The 23,066-nt window shown below is 32.0% G+C and overlaps 3 protein-coding genes across 3 annotated transcripts; 1 reads left to right on the top strand and 2 right to left on the bottom strand.

Moving 5' to 3' along the window:
- Positions 1-5,751: 5,751 nt before the first annotated feature.
- On the bottom strand, positions 5,752-6,707 carry LOC123904984. The gene is made up of 2 exons (XM_045954586.1): positions 6,125-6,707; positions 5,752-5,828 (listed from the first exon to the last, which is right to left on the bottom strand). Exons 1-2 carry the CDS (start codon positions 6,705-6,707, stop codon positions 5,752-5,754), a joined length of 660 nt encoding a protein of 219 aa, XP_045810542.1.
- Positions 6,708-10,660: 3,953 nt separating this feature from the next.
- Positions 10,661-12,607, bottom strand: LOC123904983. Its single transcript, XM_045954585.1, has 5 exons — positions 12,454-12,607; positions 11,878-12,062; positions 11,309-11,682; positions 11,064-11,181; positions 10,661-10,981 (listed from the first exon to the last, which is right to left on the bottom strand). The coding sequence occupies exons 1-5, from the start codon at positions 12,605-12,607 to the stop codon at positions 10,661-10,663; spliced, it is 1,152 nt and encodes a 383-aa protein (XP_045810541.1).
- Positions 12,608-13,727: 1,120 nt separating this feature from the next.
- Positions 13,728-18,702, top strand: LOC123903972. The gene is made up of 7 exons (XM_045953661.1): positions 13,728-14,070; positions 14,559-14,644; positions 15,767-15,913; positions 16,028-16,136; positions 16,306-16,429; positions 17,006-17,279; positions 18,301-18,702. Exons 1-7 carry the CDS (start codon positions 13,947-13,949, stop codon positions 18,406-18,408), a joined length of 972 nt encoding a protein of 323 aa, XP_045809617.1. The 5' UTR covers positions 13,728-13,946; the 3' UTR covers positions 18,409-18,702.
- Positions 18,703-23,066: the final 4,364 nt, after the last annotated feature.

Raw genomic sequence — 23,066 nt, 5'->3', positions numbered from 1 at the left:
TTATTTTTGTTGAAGAAAACATTCATCATGTTTTTTTATGATTTTATAGAATAGTGGGTAGTTCTGTTCACAGTTTATTTTTTGACAGAAATAAAGTTGTAACATTATCGATTACATAAAACTAATAGAATTCAAAATATAACTCTATAATAAAAATCTAAAAAAATATGAAGACCTAGATTAAGAGTGGACAATTTATGAACTGAATATGAGATTTTGATTTTTACTATATTTAAGGTTGGAGAATATTCTCAACAAAAAAAAAAAAGATTGGAGAAATTATATCTATAAGAATGTTAATTCGAAGATTATGATTTACATTAGTATATCTCGATCCTATGCTCGATCACTTTATTTTCTCTCCCTCGTGCGTTGTAACAAAGCAACGAAACAATTAACAATTTGCAGGTTATCGTGATAGAGAAGAGACATTTGAAATGGACGTGGCAACGTTAATGGATTAAGAATATTCTACTACTTAATCATATACAAAAACAATCATGTACCATTACCAAAATTAAGGTAGAAAAGTAAAAGATAATAGCACATTAGATTAGATTCAAGGATAATTGAAAAAGCAACATAATCAAAGGAGTTATAGTGTTATATTATACGAGGAGATCTAAGGTTGGATTTGGACCCTATATTTACTAACATTTTTCTCTCCAACTAACAAATTAAATTATTAACATTACAAAGGTTGTGACTTAAACAAGATTCGATGACCATTTGTAATTGTCAAAATGGATCGATAGCAGGTGATCACTAACAATGACGAATATGAATACTAGTTGATTAGAAATGGAGATTTGGATGCTGTGTAGTCACAAATAAATAACGGCAATAAAACGACATATTGTAAAGGTCTATAAATATAACTATATTATATTCAAGTGTCTGGAATATTCATACTCGTGATCTATAATGTTGATGATGCCAAAACCTTTGATTGAACCTAATTAAGTCAAAATTGATCTTTCAACTTAAATCAAATATACACCATACACCAAGGTGGAAAACAAGAAAAAAGAATCACTTCATCCAAATGGGAAATGAAAACAAATAATAGTGCGCTAAAACTGCAAAATCACAAAAAAGTACTATTGAAAAAAATAAAATATGTGTTAATATCGCATTATATATATATATATATATATATATATATATATAACATTAATAAAGGGAAAACACTTCTTTTGGTGTAGCCTTTTTTTAAAATTCCATAAATACCCTTCCCTTAGTATTTTTTTTCACACCATAACTTCCAAAACCAACTTTTTATTTTTTTAACTTTTTTTAACTTCCAAAACCAACTCTTTTTAACTTCCAAACCATCCATTTATTCCATTCATTTTATTTACGAATTTAATTTATATGCACTGTCAGTGTAAAGTTATTTTACACATGCATCCAATAATATACTGACACATCATGTATGGTATTTAAAAACACATGATGTGTCAAATTCATTAAATGATGTGGCAACATATCATTGGATGTATGTGTAAAAAATCTTTACACTGACAGTGCACAACAATTAAACTCTTTATTTACACATCTTCATTCTTCCTATTTTTCTTCAAGATTATTAAAAATGATATGTCTACGTGTCCACTATTCGGAGAGGTTAGGGCGATGTTGGCAAATGATGAGAGACATATATGCACATGAAAGTTAATGCAAAGAATGGTGAAATGTTTATCATATGTATATAACGAAACCAGAAAAGGCTACCGAATCTCGCGACAGAGACGGTGGCGCTTGACGGCGGTGGATAGAACCAGATTAGAGCTCCGACAAATACAACAGAGTTCGCGAAAGAAAAAAAGGGACAATAGATCTCAGGATAAAGGTGAGTAATACACATATGTGACAACAAGAACTCGTGACATAGATGAGGAGGAGGCAAACGGAGAGACAAGAGACAGATCTGGAAAGCCATGGGAGCTTGTGGAGAAGTTAAGGAAACTTTGTTGCCTCAAAACTGGCTTATCCGGTTAACAGGTAAAAAAATAAAATAAGGGGATGATGTGGCTTTACATAATAGGATGTGTTTGAGGGAGAGTGTTAGAGGGTGTGACCCTAGCATTACTCATATGTGTATATATGTATGGCAACGACAATTGTAAATTGTGTAAACTTGATTATTAAAAAAAATTACATGAAGTATAACCACCACACCCACATTCGGTTATTCAAAAAGATAAAGGGGAAGAGGAATTGGTTATTTTGTAATGCTGTCATATCTATGAGAGAAATCTCACAATAATAGAAGATTGGTATGACTTCCAACTCTCATCATGACTAATTGCAAGGACTTTACTATTATTTTTTTTCCTCACTCTCTCATTTCTTCTCTCTGTGTCTTCTTCTATCTTTGGTTTCTCCATATTTGTCTCTCATTTCATTTATTTATTTTTTGTTAATTCAATTCCTTTAAATGACTAACAAAAGAAATATTTACTTCCACAAGGACATAGAAAATGTCATAATTGTAGACAGAAAATATGTATGACATTATTTCTTTTTCTTTGTGATATTGTTGTTCTAATTCAATCATTTTCTTCATTAGAGTAAATTTTAAATTTAAATTTTCCACCATACTATTTCTAAACTTTCATATTTATATATGTCTATGAGTGGTGTTTATATTTATATAGGGTATACATTGGAATGGTGGGAAGAGAAATTGAAAATTATATTACAATATAATTAGATATTTCAATTATAATGCAATCATTTCATTCATTTTTTTACTTTTAATTATAAATAACTTATTATATTGAACTATTCATTTGTTTTTCTCAACGTTGTTATTTTGTTTTTCTTACCATAACTTTTCTTTCTTTTGCAAAAAATAAAAATCAGTAGTGTTCTTTTTATTCAAATTCTTTTCATTGAATTTTGATTTGAATCTTGATGTATACCGTATTTGGGATGACCTTTTTATTTTACTTTAAATGTTTTGGTGTGAACAAATTTTTTTCTCCCGAATTTAAAGTTTGAGAGTTGAGTATGTGGTATCAAACATTGAAATTTATATTAGATTAATATTGGTTAAGTTTTCATTTTTAATTTTCATGTTGAATTGATTGACATGTGTATATTTTTTTCTTTAGTCAAACCTGACAGAACGTTAATTTCTTTTGATATTATAAAAGGAAATTTTGAGACTAATGGTGCATGAAAAACAAAGGTAATTATTAAAGAGAAAAGTAATAATTAACTACCATAAAAGAGATGACTCAGGAGAGACAATTGAAGGATTGGAATGGAGACGACGGGTGGAGGCAACAAATACAAAGATATAGACAAAGAGCGAGAGTGTGAGATAAAAAAGTAGTCTTCTATAATGATGTGAAAGATGTACATGTTTTTCTTTGTATTTTTCGATTGGTTTAATGAGTTTCTTATGTTATCTTATTGTTTGTCTTTCTTTTAGTACTACTCAATTTTTAGTTACTTTTCCTATTCAATAAATTTTTTTTTGATTTTTTTTTGTTGAGTAAATCTAATGTTCAAAAAGTATAATATTTCTTGATTTCATAAAGTTTATCATACATAGGAGGAATTTTTTTAGGTTGTGTACTTGAAAGTTGATTACTTGATAAAATGTTAGCTCTTTTCCTTTTAAATATTTTAACAATCCACTTTGGAATAATTTATCAAATCAATACTATAGGTTGTTGTTTTCTTTAAATATAAGTTCAATAGGAAATTGCAGTCTCAAATCACTCACAATGAAGATGGTGAAGAAAATAATGGCGTGAACAAACAAATGTTATGATTAGCTGTGAGCATATTTTAAATTAACAAGTGCATTTTTTTATAGGGTCAAACAAGTGCATTTTCTTAGTAGTATATTATATGTAATTTTTTTTGCCTTTATGGCGTGTTAAATCATTCCTTTATGTCATGGTTGGATGAAAAATATAAGATTATTCATCTCTTGAATTACCTCATGATTAAAGTTGTATATAAGAATATCAAGTCCTTACATTTTAGTGATGTTTTGTTAACTCTTGATTGAATTTATGTTAAACCTTCATGTTAAGCAGCATTGTCGATGACAAAAAAAATGAGTAAATGTGAACGTTTATTTTTGTATGATGCAATTTTCTATCCAAAGTTTCATTCAAGTATGGATAATGTGAATGTTTGTCTTCACAAATTAATGTATGATCATGGGATCAACAAACATATACGTGGAGCAAGTGCTTTCTATTGGAGTATTTGCGAAAAAGAATAGAATTTTTGTTTTCTTTTCTCTTTCAATTTATGCTACAATGTTTATATTTTTCAAGTGGTTTAATAGCTTCTTCTTTGGTTTCTATTGCTAACATGTTTGTTTTTTAAGTTTTTTGTATTACTTATGGTGCTGAATTTTTTTTGTCTTATTTCTACTACAATGTGTGTATTTTTCAAATGATTTTTTTCCAACATAATAGTCAAATATATACACGTTAGCAGAATAAAAAATACGGATCACACAAACGGGCACGGAACGTGCCCGTTTGGCCACTAGTATAAATAAAAGAGAAAGAAAAACAATATTTGTTTGTTATACAAGTAATATTCACTCTTGGTGGGGGTGGAGATGGTAGGGTGTGTGGGTTCACTAGTTATTAGGAAAAGAATAAAATAATTTCTCCCTTGTGAGTTTATGTATGGATGGGAATTTTTGGGATTTGATCTGTTAATTGGTCTTTTCTTTTCTGAAATTTTCTCATCTCACTCCCCGCATTTCCATTTTTGCCATTGTTAAAAATTTCGGAACGCGTTCTTCGAAAATTTTTCTAGTTTAAATTTAGAAAATTTTCGGAAAACACATTCCGTTAGCCCAATTTTTTTGAAAAATTGGTAGTCTTGAAGACAAATAATCAAAGGGATTATCATTGAAGAGAAAATTGACTTAATAGGAATGAAAGTATAAAAATTCATCCAAGGATACTAGGGAATAAAAATTGGATATTGGACTCCTAAAATGTGATCAAAACTGTTGACAAAATTGAATTGGAAATGAAATGTGTCATTCTTATTGCGAAATAAATAGATGTGCAAAGGGAGTTCAGATATGCTCGATTACATGTGTGCGAAATAAATGTGTCAACAATATAGTTTGTAAAGAAAGTTCTCCTTACGGACAGAGTTCGAACCCCGATCATTTCACTTATCCACTTTAACGTTATTACGAGACAATACAGATATTATTATGATGATTGCTTTTTTGGCCCCCCATGTTCCTCTTAAATCCCCCAAAAATCCCAAAATAACCTTGAATTTGGGGGGTTCAGGATGCTATGGATTCTAGGCTCCGAAATCCATTAGGTGCGGTTCGTTGGATCCGAAACAAGCCAAATATAGATGGAACACGTTTTTTTTAGGGGGGGAGGGGGGGCGAAAATTGTGCTTATACGTTGGTTTCGAGTCTACCATCCGAAACGAATTAGTTTCGGATTCTGCAATCCAGAAACGCTAATGTTTGGATTCTATAGTCCGAAGCGGCAATATATAAAACAAATTTGCGTTGAGATTGCTTTGATTGTTTTTTACCGTCTAGGGTTTATCTGAAGGTGATTACTCGGTTCTTTCAATCCCAATCTCAATCCCTTCGATTCAATCCCTTCAATTCTCGTTTCCCTTCCATTCGTACTCAAGTCAGACCCGAATACGGGAATTTTCTGGATCGCAAATTTCGAATGAAAGACACTACAAGTAAAATGGTCACGAAAATCGAGATGGTCACGAAAATCACAGGTTTGGATCCTGCGAACCGAAATGGTCACTAAAATTACGGGTTTGGATTGTACAGTCCAAAATCAAGTTTTCTGCGGAAATTTTTTACAGTTTACAGGCCAACATTATGCATGTTCGGAATTTGCTCTTTTGCACTAAATTAAAAGTTAAAAATAATCATTGTCATTACATACGATAACTTAAAACATAAATAAATTACAACTTCAAACTCTAAAACGTAAATTATAACTTCAAACTTAAAAATAATACAAGCGAAATGAGTTCGTCTTCATTTGTCTCCATCTTCATGTCACCTTCATTTGTCTCCATCTTCATTTATCTCTCACAACTACAGGATCATCTTCATTTGTCTCCATCTTGATGTCACCTTTTTCATTCTTCATGAGTTCATCAAACTCAACCATCCGGTCCATAAATGTATCCTCCCAAGTCTCAGCCTCTGGCGCCCTATGATTTTTCCATTCCTTACAAGTTGGAGGCAGTGGACACCCAACCTTCAATTTAACATACACAAAATGGTTTGGAACCATACCAACACACATAATGCGTGCAGATGGATCCAACGGTGGACGATCGCGCAGTGGAAAATAGGTTTCACAATAACCAATCTCGTGTTTAGTTAATAAAACTACAATGCGGTTGTAGGTCGTTGCAAGGATATAACCCATATCTGGAAATGTGAACCAATTCTCCTTTGGTGCAACGCCACTACTAGGGATAACCTTTGGAGGGTACAAACCATCAAGAATATATTGCAGACGTTTCTCAGTAACGTAAATAGCCAAGTACTCTTTCCTAAACATGGTTAACTCTCTAATAAGTTTATGGCGAACTAATACTTGACTATCTTCGCCCTTATTAAGATACTCTGCTGCAACGTGGAATCCATAATGACCGTCAGGCTTAACATTAATAATGTCCTCAATATGTGAATGCATGAACAATGGCATATCTATAACATTAATAAAGGGAATATAGAAACTCTTTTGGTGTAGCCTTTTTTTGAAAATCCCAAAATACCCTTATTGAAACTCTAACTTCCAAAACCAACTCCCTTCTAATAAAACTAACTCTCTACTAACTTCCAAAATTAATCAACTACTCTTCATTTCTTCTTCATATTCATTCATGTTTTCTATTAAGAATTTGAGTTTTATAGTATGATGATGATGATGAATGTTACACAATAATTGTATTGGTTTGTCTCTATTCAGGTTTGTCTTTGTATTGGTTTAGTCTCTAATTGTGGTATGTAGTTGTTAATATAAATGCATATGCATATTCACATCTAAACAAAAAGGGAAAATAAACTTTGAATTAAAAAAAAGGCAAATAAAAAATATGATGTAATAGAACAATGTTAATTGTTTGCAAATAAGTAGTATTTTATGGTTTGCATTGACAAAAGAAATTAATTTTGTTTGGACGAAAGAAAAAAAACATAGTTAGTATATATCTTCTCCATCCAATCCAAAGTTCAGGAGTGTAAAATTAAAAGTACAAAATTTAAGGAAATTAAAATCCAAATTAAAAAGAATTCTTTTTGAAATAAAAAAATATGGAATTAAGGACCAAAGTGAGATGAAATATTGAAAAAATAAGTAAAATAGATATTAGAGAGACATCGAAAAGAGAAAAGAGATATTGTCACACTAATAATAACACTATTTCGATCAGTTTGAATATTTACCAAAGTATTATGAATAATCAATAAGCCATCAACATCTCAACTTAAATATAAATGTTAATTTGGTATCTGCAACATTCTACTTCTTTACCAAGCTTGAAATCACAAAGTTGGTATCTGCGATATTTTACTTTGGGGGCATGCTTATAGCTTCTTATGCATTTTTTGTACTATTGGATTCTATGCATGCTTTTGGTTCACAAGACTCATCTACTCCTCTGTCAAAATTGATTAGTTATATAGCAAGTAATGGTTTGGGTTAATTTACTATAGTTATTAGAGGATGAAGGAAGTTTGTGTAAGGATTTTGAAATTCAGGTACTGTCATGTTTACGTGTAACTTATTTTATACAATTTTGAATTATGATGACAGTGGTTCTTTTGTTTCAAAAAAAAAATATAAATGTTAATTTTCAACTTTTTGTGCCACAAAATCAAGCAAAATTTTTAACTTAAAAGATACATAGAGATCAAAATTTTAAAGTAGAATGTATCAATCAATTTGAAAGACAAAGTTAGAGTAAAAATAATAAAATAATAAAGATTCAAATAAAAAACACTATAATTAAATATTATAGTAATAATTACCTGCAAGAATAAAGTACCACTTTTATTGCAACACAACATACTCATTATCCCAGTCTCTCACTTTATTTTGAAAATATAATTTAATGTTTATTTTCATTGAAATTAATAAAGTAATTTTTACTTTCATTCTTACAGATATAATATAAAAAATGGAGACCAACCGTAGTCAAGAATCAAGAGATCGTCAAAGACAAAGACGTACACAGAATGCAAGAGACAGAAGACAAAGAATGACTACAGAGCAAAAACAACAACATCTTGAAAAAAGGAGAACAAATTATAGACAAGCAAAAGATAAAGGCAAACAAGTTCAAACAACAACCGCTGCTAATGTGATGCCATTTCATGACTTATCAAATACCAATTTTGCTTCAACACGTTATTATGGAAATCATGATCATGAAGCTTAAGTACTATACATACCAACCACATGACATTTGGTTAGTGACTCAAAAACATATTTTGTTAACTGATTTTTTTGAAATTAACTCAACAAATAATTATTTGCTCCATACTTAAACTACTTACTATTTATTTCCATTTTCAGATCAAAATTTCCATTTCCCTGGAGATGAACATAATTTGATGTCATTTGACGAGGTTGAGGGTGATACACATAATCTATACCAGCAGGAATACTTAAACACAATTGCTATTGGAAGTTTACCACCGCACATATTAAAAATTAAAAAGGGAGCTCCATTGATGTTGTTGCGAAACATAGACCCCAAATATGGACTTTGCAATGGGACAAGGTTGCTATGTCGTGGTTTATATATGAATTTGTTGGATGTCGAAATACTTACAGGGCACAATGCTGGAAAAAGAGCTTTTTTGCCCAGAATTAAGCTTCAAACCACAAAAGGTGCAGGACTTCCTTTTCTGCTAACTAGAAAGCAGTTTCCCGTCAAACTAAGTTTTGCAATCACTATAAATAAATCACAAGGACAAACAATTCCAAATGTTGGAATCTATCTTCCAAGACATGTTTTTAGTCATGGTCAATTGTATGTCGCATTATCAAGAGGTGTCTCTCGAGCTGCGACAAGAGTGTTGATTAAAGAAGGAAAGCTAGAAGGTGAAGATGGGGAATTTACCAAAAATGTGGTTTTTCGGGATATATTGTTGTCACAATCATAGGTATTTGACTTTTGCAATCAATGAGTTACTCCCACATTTATTACCATTACAATTAAAAATTACTGGTGTGATTACAACATATTTAATTATCAAATAACTAAGTTTTTATGGTTTCCTTTTTTCTTATACAATCAAACTACCATACACTGAGATATTCCAGTTATGTGAAGAGATGAAAAGGAAACGCTTTGACATGTACTTTGACACTCAAGTAAGATATACTTAAACTTTTTTACTTCATTTATTAGTATAGATAGAAGATATAGATATTGTTATCAATAACATGTTTCAAAAAAAATAGGAGGGAGAATTCGAAAAAAAATGGAACATATGGAAGGATGAGCAATCCATTTCTTCGATAAAAAAAATTGACAACAAGGTAATTATAAAGTCAAAAATATGAACTAAATATCACAATATTATTATCATCATTTTCCTACTAACCCATTTTTTTAATAACAGGTTCATCGTCTAAAATTGTACTCTCTTGGATGGGGATCGACAATAATAACAGATAAAACACAACTTTGGAATATCATAAGAAAAGTACTAATAGCTCAAAAGACAAGCAGGTATTTCATTCAATCAATGTCATCTACGAATAACATTGTTTTCCAATTAATTAAATTTGATATATGCTCATTTGGCTGTATTACATAAATCTCCATTCTCCGATAAATCCGGATAGCCGCCATGGTGCTACAACTAAATTAAAAAAAGAAATATCTATTTATCAGGTTTTTTAAATCAGCTTTTAATATTGTTCTTTTCACGCATATACTGCCTTACGTTTAATTATAACATTCTGCAATATAAAATGTAGTTTTTCAAAAGTCAAAAATTCATTGATAAAGGGATATATGAAGAATTGACAAGAATTTTTATAAGATATTCAATTATATTCACCCCATATTAACATGCCAATATGATGTGCTAATTATAGCTCATTCTTCTTAAATTAACTTTGTCTTATTCATAACGACTAATAAAAATATATATATGCAGGGAAATGAAAAACAAAAATGGTTCAAATTTCATGTTTGACCTTCCTGTTAAGCAGCATCGTTGATGATCGCATTGCTTTTTATGGATGTACGTCTCTACCAGTTATAATCTTATCATGATTGAAGTGTTGGTAGTTTTGGTGTAGAATTTTCATTTTCTATTTAAGAGTTTTTATTCGTTGACAGTTCATCATCATGTATTCTTTAATTATCTTCCTCTACTACATATCTATTTGAGATTTAAGTGTATTTTTCTAATCAAATTACACATGTTAACTTATTAAATAATTGGTAACAATATGTTGATTTACCTACTGTCCAACACATGTAAATTACAATTTTTATTTTGAAGGAAACTAAAAATACACAAATTAGTTTAAATGAAAATCAAATTTATAATTAACCACTGATTACTATTTATATACGTTAGCAAAATAGAAATTGTGGATCACACAAACGGGCACGAAACGTGCCCGTTTGGCCACTAGTACTCAATAAACGGAATTGAACGGCGAGGTATAGCATTAGGAGACGAAGTACCAATGCGAGCGGTCTTCTTTTTGGGTTTGGATGGTTTTGACTGTGATGCTTGAGAGTCTGGATATCGGGCATCAATGTGCTCCCAATAAGATGGAAATCTGGTGGTAGAATTGTTGCATTTACTTGACTTTGGCCGCTTTTTTGCACCCTTTGTATCCAACTGTTTATCCGGTGCGGTCAACGATGTAATTTCTGGAAATGCTATCTTTCGCAGTTCATCCCTGATTTGCAGCTTCATTGCATGATTTGATGATTTCAATCGTTCCTAAAACGACAAAAAAAAGTGTTCTTTTTAAAAGTGTTAAATCTCGTATTTTAAAAGTGTTACTTTAAACGTGTTAAATTACCTGAATTACATTGAACTCTTTCAAGCAATCAACTTCATCCGCATCAGCTTCTTTAATTTCTAACCTCTTCCAATGAGTGTTAATCTCGTCCAGTCTAATCGGAAGTTTTTTTATCAATCTTCAAAGCAATTAAACAAGCACATGGCAACCCGTATGTTATCTTTATCACACAACCACAATTTTTTCGATTCCTGCCGCATTCACGCGATCGAATTTCTTCACCCAGAATAAAGTGCAAGGCTTGCCTAGAGATGTTATACACCAACTTAGTGTACAAAAAGTGGTCTTTAAAATAGTGTTCAACGGTCGTAGTACTCTGTCCAAATGACGTCTTTATCTTATTCAGCTGGTTTGACACCATTTCATTCATCGCTTCCCAAGCCTTGACCAAATCACTCTTACGATCCGGCAAATATTCTTTCAACGAACCATGTTTTGACGCAACTCTGTTGGTGGTAGTGTTGCCAATGTGCATAACACGATCTATCCATAAGCTCACGATTTTTTCCTTCACCGGATCTAAAACAGTTGTTTCAACATATTTAAGAAAATCTGGATATTGGTCAAATGCTTTCCTGAACTCAAGAACTGCATCAATATATGAATCTTCTGAAGTCGACTGAATAATCGATTTTCATTGAAATGTGAGTGTGTTCAGTAATTGATTCATCTTTTCTTCTTTTGCGGTGCAAAGATTCTTGAACTTAGCTTTTACGTTCTTAAAAACATGTAACCAACACAATAAAGCAGTTGAATTTGGAAACACTTTCGCAACTGCATTCATCAGTGCCTAATCCCTATCAGTGACAATGACCTTCGACATTGTGTCTTTACTATTCAAAAGACTCTGACACGTCTCAAGGGCCCATGTGAAATAGTCTTCTTTTTCATTGGCAATATAGGCAAAACCAACATTGTACGACTCCTCGGTTGAAGTTACGCCAACTATCTCAAATAAAGGCATTTTATACTTGTTGGTTTTGTACGTTGAATCTAACACTAAAACAGTAGGGAAAATGTTAAACAATTTCACACTTTCAGAATGTAGTCGAGTCACCAATTGTTCTACACTTGTGAAAATATTTGTTGTTTTCACACAACTTCATGAGTTGTTGCAATTCAGACATTTCACCCCTAGCATCTTTTTTTAACCTTTGGCGCACAATGTATATTTGCTTCATTGAAGTCTTGCTATCCGGATTTCTCCCTCTCAGTGTCGACAATATGTTCTTTGGGGCCACCAAATTCCTTGACAACTCCTGCACACACTCCTTCTCCTCTGGTTTTAAACGTTCGACAAGAGTATGACCTTCTAGATTTTTTGCCAACTCGTGGTTATGTTCACCACACACAACACTTAGTCTTCATTCCTCTAATGCCAAAAAGTAACCTCGCAGTCTGAACGGACAGTTCAATTTCCTCGTAGTTGTGTCTTCTTTCTTCAATTTCCTTTTCGGTTCTTTGTACGCACCACCTCTTGAGCAACCCAATACTAAAGTATTTTTCCTTAGGTAAGAACCGTTATCTGATTTCACAATCACCATAGTAAATCCAGCTTTTATAGCCTCTTTTTTTGCACCATTCGATCATCTCATCTCGCACCTTATACTTTTCACACTTAAAAAAATAATTTGCGGTGTTAACCAAAATATTTGCGGGTTCAACTACATTAGGTTGTGCAATGTCGGGTTCATTGATGTTCGGTTTCATTTCAAACGGAGGTTCGGCCATCACAAACCCTACCTATCACAATAAATTTCAAAATTTTAAAAAGTTGTCCAGTTTGGCATGTGGGATCCGAAATGGGTTCGGATTGTATGAGCCAAAGGCGACTGCGATCATAAAACCATGAAAATTGAAAAAATTAACGGTTTAAAGTGCTTATTACCTCTTGTATGACTCCGATTGAGTATTGCGCCCCTTTTTGAGTGAATAAACGTTGCTTTCAAGTCTCTGATACGCCAAAAAAATCGCCCTAGCTCCAAAGCTCCCAATTGAGTGTCCAAGTGATTATGAAAGTGCAACTTCTGTCATATAGGCTATATAGACTCTATTTGGATCCTACGAACCGAATATCAGCGTTTCTGGTTGGTAGAATCCGGAATGATGCAAAATTTTAAAAGGCAAAGCATTTCGGATTGTACAGTCCAAAATCATGTTTTCCTGGGCAAACCATCAACGATGTACAAGCCAGGCATAACCAGCCAATGACTTGTTTAAACTGGTTTCGGATTGTATGGTCCATATCAAACAAGTTTCGCATTCTATACTCCAAACACGTTAAAAATAAGGATGTTCGGATTGTACAGTCCAAACCCAGGTTTTCCTGGGCAAAACATCACGTACAAGACAGGCATAACTAGTCAATTGCTTGTTTAAACTGATTTTGGATTGTATGGTCCATAACAAACAAATTTCGGATTCTAGAGTCCAAACGCATTTAAAGGGTCAAAATGATCACTTTGGGGGGCCTTCGAGGAATGGGAAAAAAAAGCAATTTTCTATTATTATAGCTCAATGTTTAGTTAGTCTATAATATTTTTTTATATTTTTTGTTTTGGCCCTCTTTGTATTTCAATTTTTTTTCCTTCATACAGTATTTGGCATGGTTAGTTTTGGGATTTCACCATTTTCACTATTTCTAATAAAAAAAAAAAAACTCTCTTGCAAATGTGTAATGACGAAAGCTTGAAAAGTATTCGCAGTTCACAGGTGAAAAGAGAAAATAGCAGCGAGAGGGACGAAGAAGAAAGAACAACACTCAGATTCTTCTTCTCTTTCTCTATTTCAATCCAATCGAATCATCCACAATGAACTCAATTTCATGGTTATCCAAAACCTAATTCAACCCTTTTGATGTGACATTTTACCAAACAATTTTCAATGGCCGATCACTCGGAATCCTCTCCTCTTGTTCCTCCAATTCCTCTCTCCGACCCTTCCGCGATCGACATCGAAGCTGGTCCTTCCGAACAAATTCAGTGCCGGATTTGTCTCGAAACTGATGGTAATTTATTAATTTCAATTTCAATTTTTCAATTTTCGTTTTTAGGTTAGTGCAAATTGTTCTACTTCGATTATCAATCAATGGTTATACCAATACTACTAATCTTTGTGATTTCAATTCGTATTCGTTTGGTTAATTTATTTTGTTTGTCGTTTCATGGAGTATTCAAAAACTTGAATTGTGAAGTTGAAGCATGTTTTTTTTAATTCAGTTATACAGAAAAGTAGTAAATGAATTATGTAATTTTACAACAGTCCACAATATCTTGATCAATGATTGGGTTTTGATTCCAAGTTTTGAATTTTATTTTTTAGGAACTATGTGTTGAGTGGCAATTAGGACTTTTTTATTCATGTGTAGGATTTCCTATTTTGGAGCTATGTATTGTGTGACTGCTAAAATGTGAAACCTTCGCTGTTGAGCCTCTACATTGGGATGTATCATGATATATCGTATAATTTACCCTTTACCTTTTATTTTCTCTTCAGGTAGGGATTTCATAGCTCCTTGTAAGTGCAAAGGTACTTCAAAATATGTTCATCGAGAGTGTTTGGATCATTGGCGATCTGTCAAGGTAAGTTTTTTTTTAAATCACGGTCAATATTTTGAACACTGTATTAGCCTGAGTTTAATCTTCGTGCACAGTCAGTGTAAAAGGTTTTACACTGTCAGTCCATGACAAGTGACAACCAATCATGTGTGTGGCTTTAGAAGTGGTTAAGATAAAAATCAAATATTTCTAATGATCTGATGGTTATGATTGACTAACACCGTAAAAAATTATTAATGTATTGTAAATGAATTAAATCCTTATCAGTTTGCTTCACTGAGTAGTTTATATACACCCAGCCATCATAATATAACTACAGCTTTTATAAGTGATAATTACTTATTAGTGATTACTAGGAAGGATTAAAGCCACTAGGTTTAATCTAGTAGTGAGGGGTTTGGGTAGTAATTTAGAGGTCCTGGATTCGATCCTCAGCTCCATTGTAAAAAATAAAAAATAAAACTTAATTAAAAAAATTACTAGGAAGGATGGCGAACAAAAGGTCATTATTTTTAAATTGACTGAAAGCCATGTTTAGAGGACGAGTTTTTTATTCCACTGATTAATTAAACAACGATGTATATTAAGTTCTTACATGTTGTCCTCAATCTCATAATATTTTTCAAATCACGTGTATTACCCTGTACTTCATAGAATATCATGACACTGCAGAGAATTTTTATTGATTTTTACCCTTCAGCTATTTTCTCTGTCCTATGGTTAAGTTGAGATCCTGTCCATTTCTCAAAAAAAATAGAAAGTTCCATTTAGTAAAGCGATAGACACAATCTCTCATTTGGGTCTATCTCTCTCCTATATAGAGATCTCCAAAAGAAATGTAGAGGATCTCAACTTCCCCTAGCAATACCTTACCCATTTCTGTCAGAGGAAGGGTTTGCATGTTTGCCTTCTTTATTTTAGGTATTTTGTGTTTGCAATTTTATAACCCGATATTCTGTATTATACAAGCATCTGCGTAACAATCAATTTTTATAATCTGCCTAAAGTTTAGTCTTTGAAGCACGACTCACTTTTGACTGGCTGTATCGTGACTTTTACTGTGATGTTAACAGTTGCATGTGTTAAACGGTGTACTTTACAATGCTTGACCTAATAAATATATGGATATGCTTAACATTATTCCAGGAAGGGTTTGCATTTGCTCACTGCACTACCTGCAAGGCTCCATATCATTTGCGTGTTCACGTTGCTGCTGATAGGAAATGGAGAACCTTGAAATTTCGTTTTTTCGTCACCAGAGATATTTTGTCTATTTTTCTGGCTGTCCAGCTCGTACGTTAACTGTTTCCATTTATCTGGCCATCCACGTACTTATCCATTTGAAATGTATATATATATATATATATAGATGATCTGATTCAGCACTTTATTTTCCTTTGTATGCAGATTATTGCCTCCCTGGCATACTTGGTTTTTCTAATTGATGGTTACCAACAAAGTTGGCTTCGTATTCTCTGGGGTTTTGATAGTGTTCTGAGCTTCTACTATATATGTGGTAAGCGACAATTAGAGATGTGATCATCAAGATGCTTACACAATATTTTTCCATGAATTTGCTTTTTTCTCCCTTTTCCCTTGGGTTCAGAGTTTCCTCCTTCCACATATAAAATGTTACTAGCTTTGTTGTGAATGACTGAATTTTATTTTGGCATTTTCAAATGCAGGAGCTCTATTGTTTTTTGCCTTGCTTGGCCTTTCTGGGTGCTTCATTACTTGTTATGATCGAAGAGTTCGCAATGATTTGGCCCAACCTTGTAGAGAATTATGTCTTTGTTGCTGTCAACCTGGGTAACAGCACTAGTTTTATATGTCTACGGGCCATTTGACATTGTTACAAACACATAAGTTTGCTCTTAGCATCTGCTTGAGGCATCATTAATTTATAACTATATTATATATAATGGCATAACCGGTATTAGCGTACACAAATGTTCCAATGATGATAATATTGTTAATTAACCAACCATGCTCATTGTGTTAGCACACAATATTGGTTGTAACTGCCCTTACATTCTGTAATGGGTTTTTTCAACTAAAACATTTTGTGACCGCCCTTCAAAATATAAAAGTGTCTGTCTTTCCAGTAATCATTATAACTATTTGTTTTCTTATTTAATTTTATGATACCAGAACAATGATTGGAGATAGTATTTTACAAATTTTGACATTTATTTTGTTATAGATTATTTACTCTTACTATATGCTTAAGATTTATCTTTTTTGCACTGATATAAAATTCAGTTGTTAATTTTTTCAAGCTCACTTATAGTGAAGTATCTTATTATTGGTTCCAAGTCTGAAATTCAGAATGGTGATAATGATTAATAACTAATATTTTTTTATTTGTGTATGCTGTTGTTGCAGAGTTTGTGCTGACTGTCATTTGCCAGGCACTCTTTGTATGTGGACTGATTGCACTGCATGCTTTGAGAGTTGTGGAACCATGGCAACTGAGTGTGGTGGTTGTTTGGGAGGTGCTGGGGAAGCAGGGCTACCATTATTATTCATAATGGCTTTGATTGTTGTGGGACTTTTTACGGTAATTGGGATATTTTACAGTGTATTGGTGGCAACCATGGTAGGCCAACGGATATGGCAACGTCACTATCACATACTTGCAAAAAGGATGTTAACAAAGGTGTGTTTGGTTTACTTTCTCATGTACTGCGGATTTGGTGCATTCCAATTGTATGTTGGTTCTTTGCTTCAACTCAGCTGATAAATCAAGCTTCATACCTATTGGATTTAGCCAATTATCCCATTTAGCTGTCACTTCATTTATATAGAATTGAAATCCTATATAGAATGCAATTAGCCCATATAGGACTTAAATCCTATATTAGCCCATTTAGTTGTCACTTCGTTAATGAAGAAAAAAAATACTAACATTAACAATTAATTACTGACTTTGGCAATTTCAAAAAAAGAATTAAAATCCTATTTAATATCATCAGAGACATTTATTAGGGAAGGTAGAGCCAAGAATCTCAACCAAAAACTCTTCTGCTTTTGTAATGACTTATTTAGAGTTTTGCATTAGCGTCATGTCTCGATTGGAAGGATTTTTCTAATGGTTTTTGTAAAAGTAAATGTATTTCAGTAGCATACCTTTGGCTTTAGATCACATGCATTGTTGTCTATGGGGCTATTTTACTGTACTGCACAAAGTCACCTATTAAGCATCCCTGCTACCGATATTTATTAATATTCAGATATGGCTGACTCTGAGTGGTCTGCTAACTCCTACCTAAACTCTCCCTCAGCCCATTCTTACCTCATTTCCTCCTCCAAGTTTCTCCTACACACTATCTTGAATTCTTCTGTCTCACCTGCTGCATATGCAAGTTTGCTACCTACCAACTTCCAAAGTTGATCCTTGGTTACACCCCCCTCATGAGTATGTGAGTGTGCATTCCCCTATTGATCTTCCATTTCTTCCTGTAGTACAATTTAGTTGTGAGGCAGCTATCTATGATAAACTAGTGAATGCATCTTTTGGCTTAACAATGGGCATGACATAAACATTTTGAGATGAGTTATCCTTAATATAAATACTAAATATACTGATAATCCTGTGTGCTAATTTGCATGGTGCCCTGAAATATTCTGTCAATGCCTTGAATTGTTGATTTTAAAACTGTTATTACTTCTCATGATAGGAGTATGTGGTTGAAGATGTCGATGGAGAGCTGACAGGGTCTGATTGGTCTCCCCCAGCCCTCCCCCCTGAGCATATTCAACAATTGAAAACATTGGGCCTCTTATGAGTTTGAATGAGTCACGCACGAGTCATCTATTTTATGACTAGAATGACAGTAGAAGTAGACTGGCCCTCCCTTTTGTTGTAGTAAGCTGGTCCTTTTCGTGAAGATCTGCAGTTGGTTGATAACTGTTGAATAGCCACTCAGTTCAGTTTGATTACAGTTTTACACTTGTGCTGAATTGCTGATATATGTAAATTTGTTAATTTATGATCTTTCTACTAATGTAAAGAAAATGGAAGAGGATATTTGAATGTTGAATAACATGTTACAGGTATATCATTACCACTTACTCCCTGATATGTTGTTGCACTTCTTGTTGCTTTATTTAAATTTTTATACTATTGTTAATCAAAGTATTCTAATGACAGAATTGAAGCTGTCTACAATCCTCTTATTTTTATTTAAAATAAACATTTCTTCCGAAGTTGAAAAGGTTCGATAATTAGTAATTAATTGTGGCTTTCAAAATATGCAGTTTAGGAAGGATTTTTTTCTTTTTGCTTGATTTAATTGGGGTTTTCAAATTCTGACGCCAAGTGACGGTGACTAGATAGAACATTCAACTAATATGATATTATTCCCTTTTTGATAATTTTTAATTGTTGCTTTGATAAAATAATATTTGTTTCTTTAAAAAAAATTGTTTATTTTTTATTTATGGTTTTTAAAGTTGAATGTAATATTAACTATTAAATGAGTAATCTTAGAAAAAACTATCAAGTTATTATCGATACTCAATTATTTATCGTAATGATAAAAATAAGTTGTATGAAACAATTAAATAATCAATGAATTATGAAAAAAAACAAATAATTTCATAAAATAAAAAAAAATTGATTAGTTTTCTTAGCGTGTATAAATAACTGTCAAATAATAACTAAAATCCAAGAATGATAACTAAAATAAGTTAATTTACTACCTTCTAGCATACTTGGGGGGCTTTGGGGCACATGAGAGATAATACATTAATACTAGTATCTTATAAAATAATAACTAAAATCCACTAAAAAAATATAACTAAAATTAATTAATTTTCTACCTTCTGGAGTACTTGGGGCGGGGCTTGGGGCACATGAGAGAGTAATAATACACTAATACTTGTATCTTATAAAATAATAACTAAAATCCACTAAAAAAATATATATAACTAAAATAAATTAGTTTATTTACGACATTCTAGAATACATGGGGCACATGAGAGAGTAATAATACATTAAGTATCTTATAAAATAATAACTAAAATCCACTAAAAAATGATAACTAAAATAAATTAATTTACTACCTTTCTAGAGTAATTTTTTTTTGAAAAGTTAAATTAGCTCACTCAAATTGGTATCAGAGAGAATCGAATCTCAGACCTCAAGAGGAGCACACTCTCAGATCCTAAGTCAATATCAATGCACCAACCCAAGTGGGTTCCTTTCTAGAGTACTTGGGGCACATGAGAGAGTAATATTTGGAGGTTATTAAATAATAAGCTTCAAAGAAAGATAATTTGCTTTGTCGATGAATGATTTATTTGAACTTGATATTATGTGTATGTGGTTGTGGAGTCACTGAAATCGTAAATCATTTATTTTTTAGTTGTAATTTTTTTCATTTTCTCTAGAATACAATTTCTCATTAGCTAGGTGTCTACGGTCCGTTGTCAAATGTTGGTGACCATACTTCACAATTTTGTAATGCTCATGTTTTTCGTAAAGAAGTCCGATCAAATTACAAGAGGTCTGGTTGTCGTGTTGTTGGATTCTCTAAAAGGAAAGAAACGGTGGAATTTTTGCTCATAAAAATTCTTCGGTGAAGATGTTGTTTGATAAGGTGAAAAGATTATCGTGGTAGTGATTGAAGACTAAAAAAACAAATTTCAATTATGATTTGAATAGGTGGTAGTTAAATCCATTGTCTTGTCTAGAATGTTGATTGATTTTAATATTTTTACATTTTTGTAATCCCTTGTCTACTCTTTATTTGAGTACATCTTATGCTGGCTTAACTTTATTTTAATATATAGAATACTTATTTGGCTTCTTAAAAAAATAATCCACTAACACTAGTATCTTAAAATGATTTTTTTTCGTGTGACTAACTATTCAAACTAAATTTTCATTTAAAATTTTTATAAAAAATTTCTTTATAATTTATTTTTCACAAAATTATTTAACACTATAAAAATCTATAACAAATAGGCCCTAAATCTTAAAATGACATGATTTGCAGCCTATAACACCAACGTGATTTTCGTTTGTTTGATACACAATGAATTCTAAGTTCCGGTTGTACATGGTCCCAATTTCTAAAAAAAAATTCCTTTGCTAAAAATCAACGCTCAACATGAGGACCACTAATGTATCCTTTTCAAAGTGATGCACACCTTACATTGCGATCAAACGAGATCAGCTTCTAGCAGGTGGCGGATCCACATAAATATTATCAGTGAGGTTAAAAAAATTTGTTCGAAAATGATCATATTAACTAAATTTATAAAAAAAATTCTAGCATCTATTTGTTGAAAATGAGTTAGAATTACATCATTACTATCTGTGTATTATGTTCTGAAAAGTTTTCTTTCTATAAAAGTTACAAGACGACCATTTAACCATTGATCACTTATTTTACTAACAGTAATGACAATAATAAAGTTACTAGTCTTTTATTTTTGAGGTAATGAAATTACTAGTCTTCTTAAAAATATTTCAATATTTCATAATCAAAAACAACATAAACTCTACAAGGAATCCTTATTAGTTACATCAATATGATGTTTATTGCAAATTTTCATAAGCTTAGATAAAAAATTGTTCACATACAATCCTTCAATACTTCCTTTTCCAAGGGCACATTATTATACATCATTACTAATAGTTCTATATATTATTATAGACTATAATTAAAATACGATGTCATATATAGATAAATTTTCTAAAATATCATGTTAAATATTAAAAGCAAGTTTAATCTCATTAGTCTACTAGTTCGCGTAGTCTAATTTATATAGTCTTTTTAATCTCATTTTTCTTTAAAATATATTTATATGAATAGACGTTTAAACATCCTAACATATCATATTATTGGGTGACTAGGTATATATTCATTCAAATAAAATAAAAAATTTAGGGTAGCCAGAACTTCCCCATTGTTCCACAAGGTTTTGACTCTCACTACGGATCAAACTTAAGCGTTCGATTTTTTCAGAGTCACGTCTCAAAGGCAGTTTTCACTCATTTTCTTGTTTGCTGTTTCCGACGGTAACTGAGTTAAATTAGATTGCTAATCTTTTAAATGAGTGCTCTGTTATAGTATTTTTCTAAAGAAAATGCTCTGTTTTATTTAGTGATCAAAAGAATGGAAAATTTGGTTATAAATTTATGACTTACATAATAAATACCTTACAAAATTATATTCTTTAACTATTCATTAAAGATAAATCGTATCATCTTCGTCATCGTCATCCTATATAAGTACTAAACACAGAGATATCAATCGTTCGAGAGAATTCGATTTCAATTCATAGTGGAAACAATTTTTGGTTTACTTTACTTATCTGTTGACCGAACTCTGAATTACCAGAGCTCTTATCCCAGAGAATCAATACAAAAAAAAAATGGGACACCAGAAGAAAGAAGAAGAAAAGCCTCACAGTCACAACATAAACAAGAAGAAACTAGTTTCAGAAAATTAACAATTGTATTAGCTATCTAACATAAATCTTAATCACATCAAATTTGAGTTTCAATTTATCTATGCAATCGACTACTATTATTACCACCTCGTAGCAAGAACAACACATAGGGAAGATTCTCATCATTCCCTTCAAACCTACCTTGTTGATTTTGTTGTTGACGATGTTCAGACACAACATGTTCCGGTAAAACTTGATTCCTACATAGTGGACATGTAGCAACATAATCTTTCAACCATTTATCCAAACAATCTTTATGAAATGTGTGATTGCATTTCAACTTCCGAATTTTCACACCTTCTTCGAATTCACATAAGCACACGCTACATTCCCCGTGGGAATTCGATTTCATTTTTTTGGTGTAGCGAATCGTGGGGTTCTTTTCTTCGATGAATTTGATGTATCGACGAGTTGTGGTTGATCGTGTATCTGATGTTAATCTCCAAATGAGGATTATAAGTTCTACTAACAAGAAAATTAGTAAGATTGCAAATTTTTGGCAAAGTTTGTGGAAGAATTTAGAGAGATCAATTGTCATGGTAGCTATGACTAATATTAGAGAGAGAGAGAGAGAGAGACTCAAAAATTCAATAATGTATTGTGCTAGTACAATGTATTATTTATATGTACTAATAATATGTTGGTTTTTGTAACCAAAAAAAGAAAAATATATGTAGTAGATGGGAAACTACTGAGTTAGACAAACAAGTTTTGTCTTGGCTGCTTCAACAACCAATGTTTGCGTTGATATCTATGATAACTCTCTGACTCAATTTTGGATATGTATTTCATACCATAAGATTTTCGATCAGTTTTTCATTTGAGATCGGACGGTTATGATGTTACATACAGTTTTAGATCGCAGTTTTTCATTTAAGACTCGATGGTTCTGATTTTATACAATTTTATGCATTAAAACAATGTCAGCCACTGATTTTAAATCGGACGGTAGATCAGTTACGGCGTGATTTTCTTGCTATAT

Source organism: Trifolium pratense, linkage group LG2, assembly GCF_020283565.1.
Source record: "Trifolium pratense cultivar HEN17-A07 linkage group LG2, ARS_RC_1.1, whole genome shotgun sequence".
Taxonomy (NCBI): domain Eukaryota; kingdom Viridiplantae; phylum Streptophyta; class Magnoliopsida; order Fabales; family Fabaceae; genus Trifolium; species Trifolium pratense.
The sequence above is the reverse complement of the archived record's forward strand: the minus strand, read 5'-3'. Positions and strand labels throughout refer to the sequence as shown.

What these genes read in the sequence shown, in the direction of transcription:
- LOC123904984 (XM_045954586.1), bottom strand. Translation starts at nt 6,707, where the DNA reads ATGCCATTGTTCATGCATTCACATATTGAGGACATTATTAATGTTAAG. An exon ending in ACTCATGAAGAATGAAAAAG is followed by an intron (nt 5,829 to 6,124) that starts GTGACATCAAGA and finishes AAATTTCCGCAG; the next exon opens with AAAACTTGATTTTGGACTGT.
- LOC123904983 (XM_045954585.1), bottom strand. Translation starts at nt 12,607, where the DNA reads ATGGTGATTGTGAAATCAGATAACGGTTCTTACCTAAGGAAAAATACT. An exon ending in CTGTCCGTTCAGACTGCGAG is followed by an intron (nt 12,063 to 12,453) that starts GTTACTTTTTGG and finishes CTACTGTTTTAG; the next exon opens with TGTTAGATTCAACGTACAAA. An exon ending in AAGAGTTCAATGTAATTCAG is followed by an intron (nt 10,982 to 11,063) that starts GTAATTTAACAC and finishes TTGTCGTTTTAG; the next exon opens with GAACGATTGAAATCATCAAA.
- LOC123903972 (XM_045953661.1), top strand. Translation starts at nt 13,947, where the DNA reads ATGGCCGATCACTCGGAATCCTCTCCTCTTGTTCCTCCAATTCCTCTC. An exon ending in GAGCTTCTACTATATATGTG is followed by an intron (nt 16,137 to 16,305) that starts GTAAGCGACAAT and finishes TTTCAAATGCAG; the next exon opens with GAGCTCTATTGTTTTTTGCC. An exon ending in CAAAAAGGATGTTAACAAAG is followed by an intron (nt 17,280 to 18,300) that starts GTGTGTTTGGTT and finishes TTCTCATGATAG; the next exon opens with GAGTATGTGGTTGAAGATGT.